The sequence below is a fragment of the Lissotriton helveticus genome, chromosome 12, assembly GCF_964261635.1.
Source record: "Lissotriton helveticus chromosome 12, aLisHel1.1, whole genome shotgun sequence".
Classification (NCBI taxonomy): domain Eukaryota; kingdom Metazoa; phylum Chordata; class Amphibia; order Caudata; family Salamandridae; genus Lissotriton; species Lissotriton helveticus.
The window spans coordinates 102,878,714-102,898,799 of record NC_136073.1 but is presented as its reverse complement, the minus strand read 5'-3'; the positions used below and the strand labels follow the sequence as shown (position 1 = coordinate 102,898,799).

The window sequence follows — 20,086 nt, the reverse complement described above, 5'->3', positions numbered from 1 at the left end:
AGATCAAATTACAGCCTTCCCTTGATCTCTTCAGGAAAGCGTTGAAGACCTGGTATTTCATTAAAGCATATCAGTAAGCTCCTGTTTTTGACTGCCCCTGCTAGGTTGTTTTGAGTTAGGCGCCTTGACGCCCATTGGGCATAGCTGCGCGGTACAAAAGCCTGTTCATTCATGTTGCATGCAACATCCATAAAAAGGTTTTTTAGACCAAAACAGGACCTCACATATTCATATGAGATTGTTTTCAGTAATATTAGTAAGCTGTTGATGTGTTACAACATTGAAAACATAGGTCACTATCCCAAAATATTAGATGTCCAACACATTTTGAATTTGGACCAGTGTGCCTGTGCACTGCTAGTAACCTGCCCAACAGGGCATGAAAGAGCTGAAATTGGATCATAAATACAAGGCTGTTCGGAACAGGGGCCCCAAAATACACTTGGCCCAGGGCCCCCAAAATCCTTAAGATGTCCCGGCATGACTCCAACATATCATCCAGTGCACCAGGATAAGCAAAGTGGTCATACTACAGGGCTGGGGTAAGGTTGCCTTTATTACTCTTAAGATAAGGGAAGCAGAAGCTATACTTATAAGTGATTCAGTTGACCAATTCCATAAGTAATAGCTGCCGCTTTCTTGTTAAGGTCTTTAACTTGGGCAACAGCAAAACCAGTTTCACTAAAGCACACGCCCAGATATTAATAATGCCTTGCTGTAGTAATGGTCTTACCATCCAATTGCCAGGTTGCCAGCTTCTTCCTTTGGTAACCACCGAATATCAGGACTTTAGTTTTGGACTAATTTACCAGTAGATGGTTAGCCTTTTTAGGTCTACCCAAGGTGTTTAAAGCATTTTGCAAACCCGACTTGGTATGATCCATAACCACAATATCATCAGCACATTGAATTATTTGCAATCGGACTGAGCTTAAGAGTAGGGGGAACCAAACTGCAGCCATCCAGTGCTTTCTCTAAATCAGCCAAGTACAAATTAAACAACATGGGTGCCATGTACAACGCAACTGAAAAATGAAATTGATGAAGTCACGTAAGTCCACTTTGTGTGGCCCTGAGTGGCTTCATAAATCTTGAGTAAAGCAATGCAGCACAAATCGCTGCAGTGCCTTACGCTGCATTAGGGAGGAACTGCGTGGGTGTTCCCAAACAACTCACATGGTTTTTGAGGAATTCCCAGATTTACCAGAACTGTTAAACCTGGGAAAGCACCAAAAAAGATACGCCTTCCCAAGAGAGCCGTAAAGAGGAGAAATAACTTTATTTATCATTACTTCCTCTTTCTATGTACACTGCATTCTGGAGCACACATAGATAAAGGAAAGCACCTCTTAGGATTGTGTGCAGGAAGGTGCCCCTTCATGCACAAAAACGATCTTGCATGCAACACATGTACCCTTGCACGATGGCAGGCAAAACCGTGCCAGTGCTAGGGAAAAGGCAGGAATGCAACATATTCTTTTAAATACTAGTAACTGGTCTAATGGAAAATCCTTTGGAAATTTGCCATAAATGAAGAAAGTATCACCCAGTTTCAGCAAAAATGAGACCCATCCAAAAAGCCGGAAAGGCACTGAAAAGTAACATGCCAATGGGTGTAACTCTCAATAAGTGGACAGAGCTATATAAAGGCTATGTCTGCCATCTTTAAAGTGAGCATACAGGAAAGAACCTACTGATCTCAGAGAAGACAGCAGTATTTGAATTTCTCGAAAACAAAGATCTCCAGCTGAGCCCACTTGCTAACATGCTATTAATTAAAGACCAAAATAGAAGAACTGGCATTATCCACCATTTGAAAACTTGATGCAACCTAATCTTATAACTTTTGCTGCTCAGTGCACTGGTATCTATATAGATCGATTTATGATATTTAGATATTCAGATTGTTTTGAATGTGGCTTCTCACCAATATGCCACACCCAATCACTATACTCCCACCTGGGAGGCAAATATATAATTACACCTTTGAATAATATACACTTTTAAGCATGTCTTACCACCCCTGGCACAGCAAGACTGCAAAACAAACAGCAGCTTTTGAAAAGGAGTTTTATATAACAAAATGCTAAGACTAACACTTTTAGAATAAGGCTAGGGGTTTATTACATAATACTCTCTAAACACAGGCTGTCTCAGATACCAAATGCATTAGATTCAAATATATGTAGTAAACTTATAATCTAAAGGCATGAATCAATTACAGAGCAAATTATAATACTGATTAATGAACAAGCAATAACTGATATAAGATAAGATACACTGGACGTCCTGCAAGAGATCAGAAAGATATATATATATATATATATACAGAGTAGAGGCTCACTCTGGATGTGCACCTCCCACACCACAAAGAAAACACCTCATATGATCACAGCCACTGGCTCACATCACAATGGCAATAATTACAAAACTCAATACGTCACCTAATGCATACACTGCCCACTTCTGTCCGGGGGAAATCTTCACACAGCCGGGGTTCAGAGCTCAGCAATCAGGGTTCAATCCGAGATAGACACGTCTGCCCTCACTCGGAATCCAAACTCCCAAACTTCCACTTCCACCAGACCAGTGGAGGCTCCCCCTTTTAATACAAGTGGAAACGTTGGTCGAAGCTTCAAGCAAGCCTTGCCTCCTTTTCCAATCAGATTCCGTACCACTCCGTGCCAAGGACAGATCATCAGTTGATCAGGCCTTTGCTATGACTTCGAGAAGGAGCCTGTACATTCCTCCGATAAGAGCAGGTTTCTACTAGCACACAGAGTGCAGAAAACAAGTGAAAGCAAAACATGCCCTCTTCAGCTCTGCAGCTTCGGGCAGGACAGAAAGGCCCAAAGCAAGATGGAATTGAAAAGCAAGATGACATGAGAGCACGTCAAAGACAATAGTCAGCACTGTCATAAAGCAAGGTAAAGTCAGAAAACAGAATGGTCAAAGCCAATAGTAAGAATTCATAATTCTCACCAATGCACAATACAATACACATTCTTGCACAACTGCACACCTTCAAATGCACATCCCACACGCTCTGCTCTTGGCAAGACCTTTCCACTCAGTAACAACTACCACTGAAGGACAGCAAGATTACATAACAGAAGAGAAGCAGGCAAATGCAGGACTATGCTACATTATGGAACACACTAGAATCAATTAAAATGGTGGTGGTGAGGGTCATTATAGGGTGCCAAAATCACAAGAGTGGCTCATTTATTACACAGATAACGATAAATGCACAGTGCTGATTGGAAATACTCAAATTTCAGAATATTATCTAAAGTGTTCTTCTAAATTCTGACCTACAGCACTGTTGGACCTGGCCCTCTCTGCAAGGTCTTCCCCAAAAATGTTGCCTTCACTCCTCCTGCTTTGGAACCAGTTCTGTTGACTGCCAGGATTCTGGGCACTTTACCCCTGCTAACCAATGCTAAAATGTTATTGGCACCCAATTGGCACATTTCATTGCCTTATAACTCCCTAGTAAAGTGATACTCCATGTACCCAGTGCCTGTAAATAAGTGTTACTAGTCGACCTGCAGCTGGCATTGTGCCACCCACTTATGTAGGTTTTTAAAACATGTCTAAGGCCTGACATTGCAGCCTGTATACAGTTTTGAACTGCAGATTCGACTTTGCAAGATAGCCAGTTAACCAGGCCTAATCCTTCCTTTTTAATACATATAGGTCACCCCTAAGGAATACCCAAAACGGCCTTTAGGACAGGGTGCAGTACATTTATAAAGTTGGACATGCAAGTTCAAGCTTTACATGACTTGGTAGTGCAGAACTCTTAGCAGGCAAGGCCTATGGCTCCCATAGGATAACTTTGGGTTACCGTATTACATTCAATAAGTGATAACGTTTCTATGTTATCAGGAACAAATGTCATGTTTGGTCCTAAAAGAATTGTAATTTAAAATCCTCTTTAAGGGTAAAGCAAGATTTTAATTCCCAATTCTGAAAATCTCACATTTAGAAAATATGCATTTTCTTGTCTTAAGACAAGATCCAAAGTTCCTCGGGAGCACTACTCTCCAGATGCCCACCTTCTGGCAGCACCGACTCTGACATTTTGTAGAACTAGAGGTTCGGAGTGGCCAGATGAGGGGAAGGGTTTAGGGAGGGTACTGTGGAAGGAGAGGTCTGAAACAAGATGGTGTATACTAATCGGGGGGTTCTCTTATATTTGTTTTTCCTAGTAAGAATAACACTAGGAAGCTTGTTCTACCTGATAGTTTACATGAATTGTTTACTCTTTACGCTTTCTTACCTGTGAAAAGAAATCTTGCTCCTGACAATGTGGGATCCAAATTGTGCAAAGATATCAGCACCAATAATACTGTAGATAGGTTTTCACCAAATGTCCAAATATGTACTTGCCAATGTCCTACTCCTTTCAGGAACCTCTCAACAGTAGGTCGCCTCAAGGTATTATTCACAAGCTCAGCAAATTTCAGCACTGATTGGTATTACCCAATCATCTAGTTCACTGGAATCAGCCTTGGGAATAGGTCATACTCAATTTATGACTAGAAAAGTCTTACTATGATTCTGAGATTTACACAATAACCAGCCTTAAATAATTTGCAGACTAAAGATTCGTCACCTGAAATTTGCCGAGTTTTCCTGCACCACCACACACTCAGATTGGTGCATCCTTGGGAACGCCATATATCAGGAGCTGCTTCGCTCCAAACTGTGATGACAACAAGCATTGGATAGATGCAGAGTTCCTACAACATAGCAGCCGTGATTTAGAGCATCTTTGCGAGATCTCGCCACCACAGTGCTTTTTCTCTCTTGCAACAGGGATAAAAGGTTAAAAAGAATGCACAGAGCGCAAAACAAAATGAAAATTACATTAACAAACTTCTGCAACATTATCAGTTTTAGCAGTTTCACCTAAAACAAATATAAGAACCTTTGAATATGTTTGTTGGCACTATTTGTGAGATGGACTTTTATTCCACTGTCTAGTTGTACAGAGTAAGTACTTGTAATTAGGGAAGGCTGAAATTGACAGAGTTCAATTCCACTGGCCTGAAACTGAACTCAGATAAGACGGAAGTCCTCATCCTGGGACCATCTCCCTCCGCCTGGGACGACTCCTGGTGGCCCCCTGCACTGGGCTCCACTCCCAAGCCAACGGACCACACACATAACCTGGGCTTCATCCTGGACTCCTCCCTCTCGATGACCAGACAAGTTAACACCGTATCGTCATCATGCTTCAACACCCTGCGCATGCTCCGAAAGATCTTCCGATGGATCCCCACTGAAACCAGGAAGACGGTCACCCAGGCACTCGTCACCAGCCGGCTGGACTACGGGAACACCCTCTACGCCGGCACCACAGCCAAACTACAAAAAAGACTCCAACGCATCCAGAACGCCTCCGCCCGACTCATCCTGGACATCCCCCGACACAGCCACATCTCCGGCCACCTGAGAGACCTGCACTGGCTCCCCGTCAGCAAGAGGATCATGTTCAGACTCCTAACCCACGCACACAAGGCCCTACACGACCTGGGCCCAAAGTACCTCCCCCAGCGCCTTGAGACCCTTCCGGGTGAGTAGTGCGCCAAACAAATGCCTTGATTGATTGATTGATTGGCATGAGCAGAATGACATTACAATTCAAAGAATTTCTGCAGAATTCACAAATGAGCAAAATGGGCTGGGTGCAAAATGCAAAATGCACGCTTAAGTCCAAAAGTGTATGCATTTTGTGCAATGAAAATAGCGCAGCCAAATACCACTCGGTGCCCTTATATACTCTCCAGTGATGAAAAGTTTTAATCACTGCAGAGTATGTAAGGGCGTTGATTGGCTGGCATGTAGTGGTGTCTAAAGTTTAGAAACCACTGCATATCAGTTGTAAGCACAGCACAGCACAGCATTCTTGGGTACTTTTGCGTCAAACACAGCATCATCAGAAAGTATGGAATGAATCTCATATGTGTGTATAACTACGTAAGGGACCTAAGAATGGTCATGATAACATGTCATAATCCAGGCCATGACACCAACTCACACTTAAAAGGAGCAGCCTCAGCACACACACAAAGGACTTCACAGGAAGTCTTTTGTCACCCTAGACATCCTGGAGCCAGGGCAAGGAGGTAGTAAATTCCAGAATAAACTGTGGGGGAAAACTTTTCCAGTTCAAAGCTGGCGCCAGGCATTACAATAGGGCCCTCAGACTCATTCTTCAGTTCATTCCTGGACTTGTGAAAGACACCCAGAAGGCTAGTCCAACATTTCAGAGACTGCCCTGCTGCTTGAGGCCTTCTTTGGAGTTCAGACATTTACTCTGCTGCTTGAAGCCTGTCTTGAACCCTCAGAGGACTGCCCTGCTGCTGGAGGAATGCCTTGCTTCTGGAACCCAGGACTACCAGAGTGTTGCCAAGAGTTGTATTGCTGGCCTCCTGTTCAGAGCAACAGGGACACAAAAATCTCAAACAGGTTTTAAAGTGCACCTCGTCCCAGGCTCTTGATGGTGGTGCTAAATGTGCCAAACCAGTCAAAATCCCAAGTCTGTGATTTTGCCAAAAAGCTCTATGAGAACTGAAGGGAAACCTAGACCTAACTTCTCATCAATCAGCCAAAGGTGCATCACCAATCAGCCTGCTTTTACAACAGCTCCGACTGTGTTCTTTTCCACAGCAGAAAATGTTGTTTATTTGCTCCACTCTGGAAGCGTATTGTGCCTCCTGGAGCTATCACCAGTTAAAACCTGTTGCTTCATCCTGCTGGATATTTTTAACTTTCAAAAAAGTTACAAAGTACAAACGTAGAAATCTTCCCTGCAACTTCATTCAGCGGCTCCCAGATGCCGCCTATTCCTCGGCTACAGATGGCTGCCTTGACCCACCAAACTTTACTTTCTGAGAGATCTTTCTCCAAAATTTCTTATGAGTCCAAAGGTAGGCCAAGACCGAGGGCAATCCTCTTCTAGTATGTGAACATCACTTAATCACGCTCAGCAACAACTTCTGACTTTGCCCCAGTCTCATGTGAATAAATGTTGGGGATTTTCACCTTGGTTTTTTTAGTTACTAGAGTACACTAAAAACCTGAATAATTCATAGCTATAGTTTAACTGATGCGATTCTTGTTATTTTGGTGTCAAATCATCGAAATTGGTTTGGGATTTTTCTTGAGTTGTGTTTTCATGTTATTCCTGTTTAGATGTTGAATACATTCTTACCAAAGTGCCTCTGAGTTAAGCCGGACTGCTTGTGTGCCAAGCTACCATAGGGTTAAGCATAGGTACATTTAAGGACTTTTTTTAGATACACCTTGACCAAATTGTGGCATTTGCTTGCGAAGGGATCATACCTGTGCTTAACTAAAACCCAATTTCTACTGAAAACACTATATAGAGTCATGGATCTCCCTCATTGGAGTTTAGGTATGTGTGTGTCAGAAAAAAAAGAATAGGAAATATTTAACTCAATAATGACATTTCTTTTATTTCACCTTTATTCATTTTCATACTTAGGCCCTCGTGTATTAAGCAATTTTCATACTTAGACCCTAGTCTATAAAGCTCTGAGTTATGAAATCAGAACATTTCTGACCACAGAATAACATTTTTTAATTCACAAAACCCATTTGGGGATTCAGTAAGTTGTTACTGAATCCTACTCAATTGCAATTTGGTTTTGGAAATAGATACTGACTCAGTATTTGGAAGGGGTGCGTTTAGAGCGTCACTTCCAAATCCCTCAGGGATCTAGTAATATTTTGTGACTGAAATATGATTGCAAATCATTAATATTTTACTACCTCCAAAAAGGAGGTGGGAAGCCATTCACAATTGAAAAATGGTCCCCAAGGAATAACAATGCATGGACTTCACAACAACAAACTGCCTAGCACCTGGGACAAGGTTTTTACTTACCAAGATTGTGCTGATACTTAGGGGTTAACAAAGCTCTTGTTTAGTGCATGCAGACAGAGAAGTTGCCTTGTGTCAGCACAGAATAATAGAAAGCAGGTGTCCTAAAAATGACAAACAAATGACAGCCAAGAACAATCCTGAGCACAGAGTATAGGACTAGAGACTGCTCTAGACTCTCTTCTAAAAAGTAAAATAGAAGCATTGGTGTGCTGAAACATAGAATGAGCATGTATACGTATTTTAATTAGGGTTGCTCAAGTAAATGATAAATACAAAGGCAAAACCAAATATCAGATATAAATAGTGTAGAGCTGATTGTAATCTAAAATTGGGAATAGTCGGAAGTAGCTACCTTTTGGTTTATATCATTATCATCGGCCAGCAACAAGATCTTTTAAATTCAATATCCCTCGTGTAAACTTACATTCCTTAGTTTTTTGTAGTATATGAACAGCCGTTCCTCAAATAAAAATATATCAAGAACCTATTGTATCCAATTGCTAATGTGAGGACTTGTAATATCCTTTCAATGTCACACAAAATGCCAGAGGGAAATCAGATTGCCATCAACAATAAAGCTTGATTGCTTATTTGCTTAGGTGTCATCCCCATCATGATAATCTCAGTTTCTAAAGGGACTAAACAGAAATCCTGACAAAGACTGGGTTGGGTCCTAATTTGATCTAATCGCAGCAAACCTTGACAACAGCGAGTGTAGAAGGTCTGTGGCCAGTGTAGTGAGCCTCCCAGCTCCCCTGAGCTCTGCCCACATCAGCATGGCCAACAGCTATGAATAAATGGGCAGCTGCCTGGTTGTGTAGTGTGTCTGTGAGTGCAGCACAGGGTATAGGACAGGAGCTGCATACTACACTGATAAAGAGGACATGGAGTAAGCAGCCCTCACTCCACAGACCCACTTTGTACTGAGGAGCCAGCCATGCAGAGCAGTGGTTAGTTTGTAAAACAATACGTGCCAGATCTCTCATCAGGAGGCAGCTTGCACCAGCCCATTTCTCCTGTGAGTGCTACCTAAAATAGAACAAACTACTAGCCATGAAAGTGGGGAGAGGGTGTTGAGTCCATGGCCAGAGTAGCCGGCTTCAGAGTTGGGGAACGTCTCATGTCGGCTCAACATCCTGCAACTCTGGACAAATCACTTAATCTCCCTGTAAATTAATGTGTCCTTAACTGGTGCTCATGAAAAGTGCCGGTGTTGAGGATGAAGTGATAGTGCTGAGCACCGGAAACCACTGGCTCAAATTAAGCATTGGTGCAGAGTGCTTGTGCCATACAGAAGCGTCACCCAGTGGCCAATTCAAGGCAACCCACTTTAAGTGGCCTGCACAGCATGGATTGAAGGCTGCTGCTGCACTCCTCTGCTTGGCTGCCCCCATTTAGTACCGTTTGGTGGTATGAATGTGCCACCACTCCCAAAGACCATGGGGAAAGGCAGCACAACCCTTCAGACCAACAGGCAGTACGCCAGCCAGGCCTCAGTGACGAGTGACTCTACTGCCCTGCACCCTGGATGTAAAGCCCTAACTACAAGCACAGTGACATTGTGGCTACACTGTAGGTCTGTGAGGCAGCCATGCATCAGTGCTGAGTGACTCGAATGTCCGGCATCGTGGACGTAGAGTTCTAACTACAAGCATAGTGACTTTGTAGTCCCACTGTAGGACTGTGGGGGGCGCAGCACCATGCCCTTCCCCAGCATGGCTGACAACTAGTGTTCCAAAGGATTTGCCCCATGTCACCCTAAAAGGTAGCAGCAAACAATCCCGGAACTACGTTGGACTACTCTTCGGATGGCGCCCTCATGCCCTTCAGCGAGTTGGCTGACTCATACCTACTGAACTGGCATAGAAGGCCTGGCTCAACAGACTCAATAATTGGGAGACAGACCCACTGGTAGAGTGGGCACCCAGGACGCACTTCGCAGGGGAATAAATTCATGAAATATTTGAAAACCTGCTAACAATGGAGATGATCAAGACTGATTAATGCTTTTGGGAAATTAATGCATATTTGGAGCACAACTTGACCCAGACTATGAATGTTTCAAATTGCGCCAAGCCAATCAGAGATGGGTGAGACCATTGATCGCTTCTATGCCTTCCTGCATAGGTTGGCGAGCATATACATGGCTGCCAAGGTTTCAAATTGCTATCTGTGACCATTTCATAATATCAGTGTAATTATCGGTGACATTTCAATGACTATGAGTGACACTTTCTTGCCAGCAAAATCAAGCAATGAAGACAAACAAAAAGTATAAATATTAGAAATTACACCTACTTGAGCAACAAGAAACTCTAAGAAGATCTTACAATGGCTGAGAAGCACCAGAAATGGAATGGCACAACCTGGAGACAGACTGCATGAATGCAGGGCTGGCACATAGCTGCTAAGTTTTCAGATTTCCTATGTGTGACATGTGCATGGTATTAGTAGACTTATGAATGACATTTAACTGCCAAATGTGTGGCACTTAGTGTAACACTTTCTCATGAGTAAATCCACATAATGAGGTGCATGGAAAGAGATAAGTATCAGAAAGTACACACAATGAGAAGTTCAAATAATATCTTGCAAATTGAGCAAAACCCCTGGATTGAAAGGTGTTAGTTGCTATATAATGAACTCTAAATGTCTGCACTGTTATACTGTTATAATGTCTGCGCTGTTATACTGTTATAATGTCTGCACTGTTATACTGTTATAATGTCTGCACTGTTATACTGTGTGTAATATCATTTTAAAGCCATGTGCATATTCATGTGCTTACACTCGCAGGCTGGGTCCTTGTGGCACTTTACTATGGAAGTAACTAGCCACCACTAGCCAAGAAGGACAAACTTTTGTTCCTCTCTGGTTACACACAAAACATATGCAGTGCTTGCATTAACCAATTGAGATTCCATAACATTAATGTGAAAGATTGCATTTCCAGCAATTTTTGTTTACCTTGCATGACTGCATTTGTGCATCATTCATTTAAGGTGTATGATTATTTTGCATGTAGTTGCCTAAACACCACAAAATGTGTATAGAATACTATGTATTTCTGTTTTGTTGTGAGACTGCGGCTGCCTTGGATGCACTGATCAGTTCAAACTAAAGGCATTGAGACCCTCAAGGGTGAGTAGTGGCTTCACAAATCCCTGATTGATTGATTGATTGATTGATTGATTGACTTATGCCTTATGACCTGCGCAGGTTCAACTATGACCACCTATTCAAAAGTGCCTTTACAGCAGGGCATCCGAGCAGCATATGTGATGCTGACAGCTTGGCTTTTACAGCTGCATGGAGCTGGAAATTGCCAGACATCAATCATCGTACTCAGAACATGAATACAATTCATCCTCTACATGAGCCAAGTAGATTCCCAGGCTCAGTTTTAAATCTGAATTAAGATAAACATTCCTATGCATGGTGCAAACTAACTGGCATTGAGGCCTAGTATTGCTAAGTAAATGCTGCTGAGATCAACTGAACTTGGCAGTGTGGAGCCTGTGGACTGAGAATGCGTGAATGGCTTAGCTGACTGCTGCCAGTAAATAAATGTGCACAAGTGTATAAACCAGGCTGAACGTATCTCCTGAGCTGCGTCTTGTGGCTGATGGGACACGGGTTGCAAGAGCAGGCAGAAGTTAAAGGGTGTACCTGAGCAGACGTTGGACGTTTGGGGACTCACAAGCAGCATCTGTTTTTGCTCAGAAGTGTCTTATTTGGGCTGACTGGCAGGCAGCAGTAGCGCTTTTTATTATTGCTCGCTCTACGATCGGCTTCCACCCGAAGCCTCTCATTGGGGCAGTTAAACAACAAGCATTTGCAATGCAATAGGTCTCGCATTAGGAAAGTTTGAGCTATTGGTATTGTAAATGACACATTTTTTGTTTATGTGTTGGTTTTGAAAATAGTGAAATTAATAGCTTTGTCACTTACAATGCCAATAGTTTGAACTTTGGCAAATGTGACACCTATAGCATTTGTAATGCAATATGTGTTGTATTTACGTGACTTAGATGTATTGATATCACAAATAACAATGGCTTTTACATTTTTTTAATAATTAAGACTTAAATAAAAGTTATTGTAATGTAAAATGGCAATAGCTTAAACTTTTGTAAATAACTTTTGTGAAGATTATGTTCAGTGTATTTTATTGTGACGAAAATCCAAGAACAGAAGTGAAATATTAACATCTTTTTGTGACATTTGTAATAAAGTTTGAAACATAGAAAGAACATATTTGAACCAGTTGTTGTTGAATGTTGAATGGTTGCACAGATTGATGCAGTGGTGACGCCGAGTGATGTTTTGGTGGCGACGAGTGATGCTGTGGTGGTGCGATAGATAGATAGAGTGAGGGCGATAGATAGATTGAGTGAGGGCGATAGATAGATAGATAGAGTGAGTGAGGGCGATAGAGTGAGGGCGATAGATAGATTGAGTGAGGGCGATAGATAGATAGAGATAGAGTGAGGGCGATAGATAGAGTAAGGGCGATAGATAGATAGAGGGAGTGAGATAGACAGATAGATTGAGGGCGATAGACAGATAGAGTGAGGGCGATAGACAGATAGAGTGAGGGCGATAGACAGATAGAGTGAGGGCGATAGATAGATTGAGTGAGGGCGATAGATAGATAGATAGAGATAGACTGAGGGCAATAGATAGATAGATAGATAGATAGATAGATAGATAGATAGATAGATAGATAGATAGATAGATAGATAGATAGATAGATGGATGGATAGATAGATAGATAGATAGATAGATAGATAGATAGATAGATAGATAGATAGATAGATAGATAGATAGATAGATAGATAGATAGATAGATAGATAGATAGATAGATAGATAGATAGATAGATAGATAGATAGATAGATAGATAGATAGATAGATAGATAGATAGATAGATAGAGTGAGGGCGATAGAGTGAGGGCGATAGAGTGAGGGCGATAGACAGATAGAGTGAGGGCGATAGACAGATAGAGTGAGGGCGATAGACAGATAGAGTGAGGGCGATAGACAGATAGAGTGAGGGCGATAGACAGATAGAGTGAGTGGGATAGACAGATAGAGTGAAGGCGATAGATAGATAGATAGAGTGAAGGCGATAGACAGATAGAGTGAGGGCGATAGATAGAGAGAGGGCAATAGATAGATAGATAGATAGATAGATAGATAGATAGATAGATAGATAGATAGAGAAATATAAACCCCAATAACCTGAGTCCCTTGTTGCAGCTCAATCAGTTCAACATGTGCCACTGATTCAGATAACTGAGCAATAGCATGCACAATGTCAGATTTACCTCTGCTTGTTAAATAAAACTGGGAACCAAATCATGTTCACACAGTGTTTAAGCTACTTCTATCTGCAAGACAGCTTCCTGTGAACCAGGCACACAACAATGTCAATAAGAGCAGAATCAATCCACCTTTTGGCTTCCAGCCTCCTGAGCCGCTCCAACTCAATACACTGTGTAAAAAACCTGGGAAGGCTGGGTGGTAGTACTTATATGGTTCCTGGCGGTTTTCAGAACTTTCCCTGCACTGAAATGTGAGGAAACTGTGAGATATTGGCCAAAATGTGTAGTTTGCAGGTCATTCTGCATACGAAAACCTAATGGGATACACGTAGATGAATGAGCCCTTACACAACGTGATCTTACGTCACCTTTCTGATGAGCAAAAGGTTCATTAATGTATCATATTTTCTCGCTCTAAATTGTTTGCAAAGAGGAAGCTATTATTCCAGAGTTTAACCAGCATAATTAAGTAGGATTTTTTAACAGGAAATTATGCAGTTTCATGAATTTAGGATATATCAAAGAAAGAGCACAGATAATTTTATGAATGAGGTCAATCGTAGTTAAATTAAAACTTTCCCTTTCAATAGATAGCATGTATTCTGATTTACTAAGTTGGGACGCTTCTGCGTGTTTAAGCAAGTGATTTCATTGCATTTAGAAGGCACCTTATTTTTTCCTAACATTTTCTTTGCAGCCCTGCTAAGTGCCAAACATCGAAGGTTAGACGGACTCATTTCGGTGCATATTCCCACATCACTGGACTGAAATGCAATGTCACGCAAATGTAGTAGTGCCCCTCTCCCACCACGTTTCCTCTAGGTGCTTTACAGGCGCGATGCCGGTGTCTGTGCTGGAGGAGAGATTCAATGCTAGCAGCATCTCGCTGTTTAGTGTCTCTCTGCCCTCCACTGTCTTCAGTCTGGTTCAACTTAGACCAGTACTGCTCCAGCAGGTACAGTGCTCTCTGCGTATCTGGAAAGTAACAAACAATAGGTCATGCAAGTCTGTAAAAGGGTCACATGCGTGGATGCAGGCGAGTCCTACCCGCGTGGACAGGGCGAGTATGGCCACCTCATTCTCTGTCATCAAGAACAGTTTCTCTTCAGTCTGGGACTTTCACCTGACAACCAAATGCATCCTGGGCGATGTAACCTTTGTTTCTATTTAATAATTAAAGTAATCGAACTTGATATCAATGGCCTTTGGGTGAAAATTTCAGCACATGAAACTGTCAGAGGCCACTGAGTGAGGTGACCGTCTTAACAAACACACAAAATGTATGCAACCGAAACCCCCTCTACAGAAAACCCTCACGTTGTGGAGTGCGAGAAGCCCATGTTTGATCTGGCAGCACTCAAGTTTCCCAGACCCATTCCTCTGTTGAAGGCTACATGACCCAGAATTCAACTTTAAAAAATGGGTTTGGTAGTGCTGTTTTATACTGGGGCTACAAGACTCAGAAGGCAAAAAAAATAATCACAGATACCATGTAAAATTGGGAACTCTTATTTTGTTGTTATTTAGCCGTTTTACTCTGGTACGTGTAGCCCCGTGTTTATCGTGAACAAATGAAACTACGAGGATCAGAATGGAGAGCAAAACAGGAATGGGCTTGAAATTAAACATTTTGAGTTGTGTTTCACAACACATCGCCTGTTCCATTTAAGGGTACTGATAGACCTCTCTTGTAGCCAACACATGCAACCGTGCATCCACTTTCCCGACACCAACCCTGCGACGCCCACAGCTTTCTGAAAGGCGAAGAGTGAGCATGCCCCTCGTTTGAACCCAAACACGCCCCCCTCACGTCAGGCAGCTGTGCTGTCACTTAAACAACTTCTAGTGTCTGGACCCAACCAAGGAGCCGTGTCACTGAGGAGAAACAACAACACGCCTTTCTCCCTCGGTACATTTGCAAAGTAGATAGATTAACGTCAACAGGTCCCGGGAATTGACGTGTCATAAAACTCTGCCCAGGCGGCTCGATCGCCTCATGCTTAGCCAGCAAGAACGGCTCGTCTAATCGAAAGCATTAAACAGGGGGGGGGGGGGGGATTAAGCATGCAGGAGGCATCGTGCGGATCAATGCCCAGGAATCCCAACTGGAGGCTCCCAATCCGGAAGCGGCTTCCACAGCCCACAGGAATGCACGGGCGCACTTTGTCACAGGATCCCTCATTCTCAGGGTCTGCCCCTCCTTAAGCAGCCACGAGTACACTCTGGCTCTCAACTTTCTGTTTTGGGGGGAGAGATGGCAAATGCTGATGTAGGACTGCGAAGCCTCTAAGCAGGTGTCAAGGGGCCAAGAAAGGGATGGTTGTGAGCTCAAAACAACAACTGCACCAGAAGTTATGGAGCCGCTGCAAATCGCGCACACAATCAGAGATACACACGAAGCATGCACAACACTTGTCCTCTGCTTACCTTGCTTCCTGACGGGCATGTTTGCAGATCCCACAGGTCCGAATAGGAGTACAGAGGCTCTTAATGAAAAAATGTCTGTAATAATATCCGGAGGGTTGACAGAGGCTCTATATAATGGACGTGGCCAGCAGTATAAAAAATGCAACGTTGCTTATTTTCGGGGAAACTGATTTTTATACGTAACACATACACATATAATGAGCGACCATAACAGACACATAATAGGGTGTAAGGTTGCAAATGCCGAGGACCGCAATACCAAGTGCGCAGAACGACTGCCGATATTATATACACTGTTGCGGGACAGTTCAGTTTCGAAAACGAGGCCTGACACGCAAAAAGGATTTCCGGCCGGGAGAAAGGAGAGGCGTGACACGCACTGAAGGGGCGGAGAAACAACGGAGCGGGCTGCGGAGTCTGGTCTGTCATGGAGGGACAGGACGAGAGGAGCCGGTGAGGGGGGGCGTCGGGCCACATTGACGGTGCCCGCCCCCCCAGTGATGGAAGCCCTGCGTGTGCCCGGTGAGCGGGGTTGGGAGTACGTGTGTGCGCGTTTGTAAGATGGGGAGGGGGGTGCGCGCGCTTGTATGTGCCTGCGTGTGTTGTGCCTGTCTGCGTGTATGTGTGTGTGTGTGTGGGGGGGGGGGCGCGTGGCGCGTGTGCCTGTGCCTGTGCGTACGTGTGCCTGTGTGGTGTATGTGCTCTGGAATGTGAGACACGAGAGGGGCACGGCGCAGTGCGCGCCCACGAGGTCAAATCTGCGCTCGTGCACCCTCTCGTGTCCACATTCCCAGAAACGGGTGACAATAGATGTCTTCGCAGACTAAGCAATGCTTCGCATTGCTTACGTCTAGCTCGACCTAAAAACCGGTATCCTCCTCTGCAGTAATTGCTCCAACTGTAATGAGCTGGCGGTCTAACTCATTTGACCGGCACAGGCTGGATGTGTAGCACCCACCCACTCACGTCAGGGGGAGGAGCGTGAATAATTAACGGGGCGTGACCGCACGGGGTCAGTTGACACCCAACCTGCTAACTGTGTAGTGTCTATTCTTTTCCCTGTGCAATACGTGCTTTAGGTCCATGAGGTCTGATCCAGGCAGATCACCACAACAACCACCTGCCATCACCAGTCAGCCTGGTGCGCATAACAGTTGCACAATCCTCAGAAAAACAACAGAAGATGCAAGATGCACTTGAGGTTGCCTGGCACATTGCCTTTTGTTGCCTTTTGTTTAAGCTGTGGGGGTTACGTTGTCTGAGGGTCAGTCATACCATTGCATCTAGCAATGAATTGAAATGCACCCCTGCCCGAGCTCACCGCCGGCAGTACGAGGGACCTGACAGACACCTGCCTATTAAAGTGAGTCTGACAAACTAAACTCACACTGTGTCCATAGTCGCCAGTCATTGGGCACTGTCAAGGACTCCTCCTGATGTCAATATGCAGTGTGATGTGTTGTGTGTTACATTGTAGCACACCAGTAGCCGCTAGCAAGCAGAAGAGCCTGCCTCCAGGGCTTTCAGTATTTGTAAGATATAGCAGGCCTCGGCTTGAGTTGCAGAGAGGCGCTTTAATGCGTGATTTCGCGTTTCAGTGCGGTGATGTGGACCACCACACTGAAATACGTTAGTCTAACGGCTGATGAGTGGTACTTGGCAGGGCTGCGCATATACTGATGATAACACAGCAAAGGAAGTGTGCACACAGAGGGTGTAAGTCATCTATACTCAGACACCTAATTCTCAGAGAAACTGCCATGGAGCACGAAAACATGCTGATCTTAGGGTGATCTCGCAAGCTGTCGGAGAGCAGTGGAGAACAGAGAGAACTGGACCTAGGGATGGTCATGGTCTAGTCGGAAACTAAAATGTGGCCTCAGGTTCAAGCCAGAAAGCTGCAGATACCATTCTGATGAAAAGAATGGCAAAAGGTGGGCCATCACCTAAAGATGACCCTAAATCATGTGGGAACTGTTGCCTAGAATCTCACGCGATGACTAAGTGCCTAGCACAAGGAAGGACATGTCCAAGTTGTGGATACCTGAACCGCTTTGTATGGGTATGCAGTGATGGGGACAAGGGACAATGGAATGTGCATAGCAGTGGATGCAGAGCACTGATGCAGTATATCATGACTCCACTTAAATGACTCCAACAATCAATGACGTTAGCACCACTGGACAGAGATATGGATGACTAAGAAATATCGCTTATCTCATCTGCGAGAAATTGTTTGCAATCAATAAGACCACAACAAGCTTGTGAGGCAAGGATCGCAAACACTCTAGTGAAGGCCTTTAACTACACCAGCACTTCGGTGAATATGCTGGACTATTTGCAATACAAAGCACTGTCCTAATGCACAAAGTTAAGTTTAAGTCACACCAAAATATTTTCAAAGGTAGAACCCGACCCCCTATGCTAGCAGATGCATTCAAGGGCATCATGTACCATGGAGTGGCATCAGTCCAGAGGGGCACACTGTTAAGCTGCCATATGTAGGGAAGGTATGACTGGTGTTTTTTACCTAATTCAGGAATCAGACATGGATAGCATTCTTGCAAAATTAATTATCTTGTTCAAATGACTATGGTGCCTGACGGGCAAACTCATCTTGCTGCACATGAACAAACCCCTCAAATTTACAACACTGCAGAGTTTCTTTTCATCTATGCTAATAGGTAAAAAAAGAGACAGGACAACTAGAAGTGATGGGGTATTTAAGAAATAGGGGGCAGATCTGTTGTGTTTCTCATATTTTCATCACAACCAAATCAAACCTACCATGGACTGTGTGCCTCTGCATTGACATGAGGCTCCTGAACCAGGCCTTAAAGAGAGAGGAATACATAATGTCCTCCATGGATGGCAATATCATCAAATTCAACTGGACCTAGTGGCTGTCAACCGGACCTAGTGGCTCTCAACTCTGGGCAGCCTCAGCTCATGTTAGACCCCAATAGCCACTACATTACAACCTTTGTCAACACACATGTGACTAAGAAGATATACTTGGCGCAAATGTATCATCAGTAGATGAGGTCTTAAAGGATGCAATAAGGAAGAATCCTTCCGGTCTAAATTTAGTGCTCAGCATTTATGGTATGCTGAAAAATTGCTTAAATACATCAGACTTAATACAATAGAGCCACCCAATAATCCCCTAGGGACTGGGTGTAATCAATAACAAATTATAAGTGTCCCTCGAGGAACCATTTAAACGGTGTGTCCATTGCCAGGCATCAATTTTTTGGAAAAATGAATGCAGTTGAATAAAATATATATCTTTTTAGATACATGCAAGTGTATGTACATGCATTTTCCTGATACACTGAATTACTGATCACAAATGTGACATTGAATACAAATTGTAACTAATTTGAAATGGTTCCTCGAGGGACACTTATAATTTGTTACTGGAATACATCAGCAGCAGCTAACAGCAGTATCACAGAAACTGTCTGACCATGGCTTCACTGTGCACAAAGACAGATGCACATTCTTTGCCAACCACATGGAGTTTTGTGGCTACATATCCTCTAAGGACAGTGTTCAGGTAAACCCTAAAAAGTCTAGAGACATGCAATAAGCCCACATCCCAAGAACAGCCATGAAGGCAAGAAAACGTCTTAGGGATGGCCAACCACTGTGACTGTGTATCCCTAAACTTTCCACCCTAAGAGAGCCCTGAGAGCACTCACCAAAGCCAACTCCAAGTGGGAGTGGAACATGAACAAGGAAAGCAACTTGCAGGACTTCAAAGACACTCTGCATCAGAACGCCACCATGGTCTACTTTGATCCCCACTATAAGACCGAATTAATAGTAGTCACCACTGTTAAACTATAAGGGGGTGGGAGCGCAACGCTGACATGCCCCAACGTAATTACCTCTTGCATGATGGTTCATGTAGTTCTTGATTTCTCGCTCAATACTCAGTTCAAAGTGTTCATAGCCAGTGCTGCATTATTAATTTCCAATTCGTATCCCTAGACACGTGTTTCATGATTCCTCAATCGTCAGTAGGGAAAAAACAAACAAAGTTCATAGGTTGCAGGGCATGCTGCCGTTATCTCTCAGGACCAGTTCCACTCTCAGCATGCAGGCGCAAGCTCCCGAGCTCGTCAGCTCTACGGCATTTTTAAACTATAAGGGGGTGGGAGCGCACCACTGACATGCCCCAACGTAATTACGTCTTGCATGATGGTTCATGTAGTTTTTGATTTCTCGCTCAATACTCAGTTCAAAGTGTTCATAGCCAGTGCTGCATTAATAATTTCCAATTCGTATCCCTAGACACGTGTTTCATGATTCCTCAATCGTCAGTAGGGAAAAAACAAACAAAGTTCATAGGTTGCAGGGCATGCTGCCATTATCTCTCAGGACCAGTTCCACTCTCAGCATGCAGG

The 20,086-nt window shown here is 43.6% G+C and overlaps 1 protein-coding gene across 1 annotated transcript in view; it reads right to left on the bottom strand.

Annotated features, from left to right (window-relative positions):
• Positions 1-20,086, bottom strand: part of LOC144797958 (extracellular calcium-sensing receptor-like) — a 92,467-nt gene that overhangs the window by 27,344 nt on the left and 45,037 nt on the right. Inside the window, exon 4 of the mRNA XM_078668763.1 lies at positions 14,079-14,222. Within this exon, the coding sequence (XP_078524889.1) occupies positions 14,079-14,222 (144 nt within the window). The remainder of the gene's footprint in view (positions 1-14,078; positions 14,223-20,086) is intronic.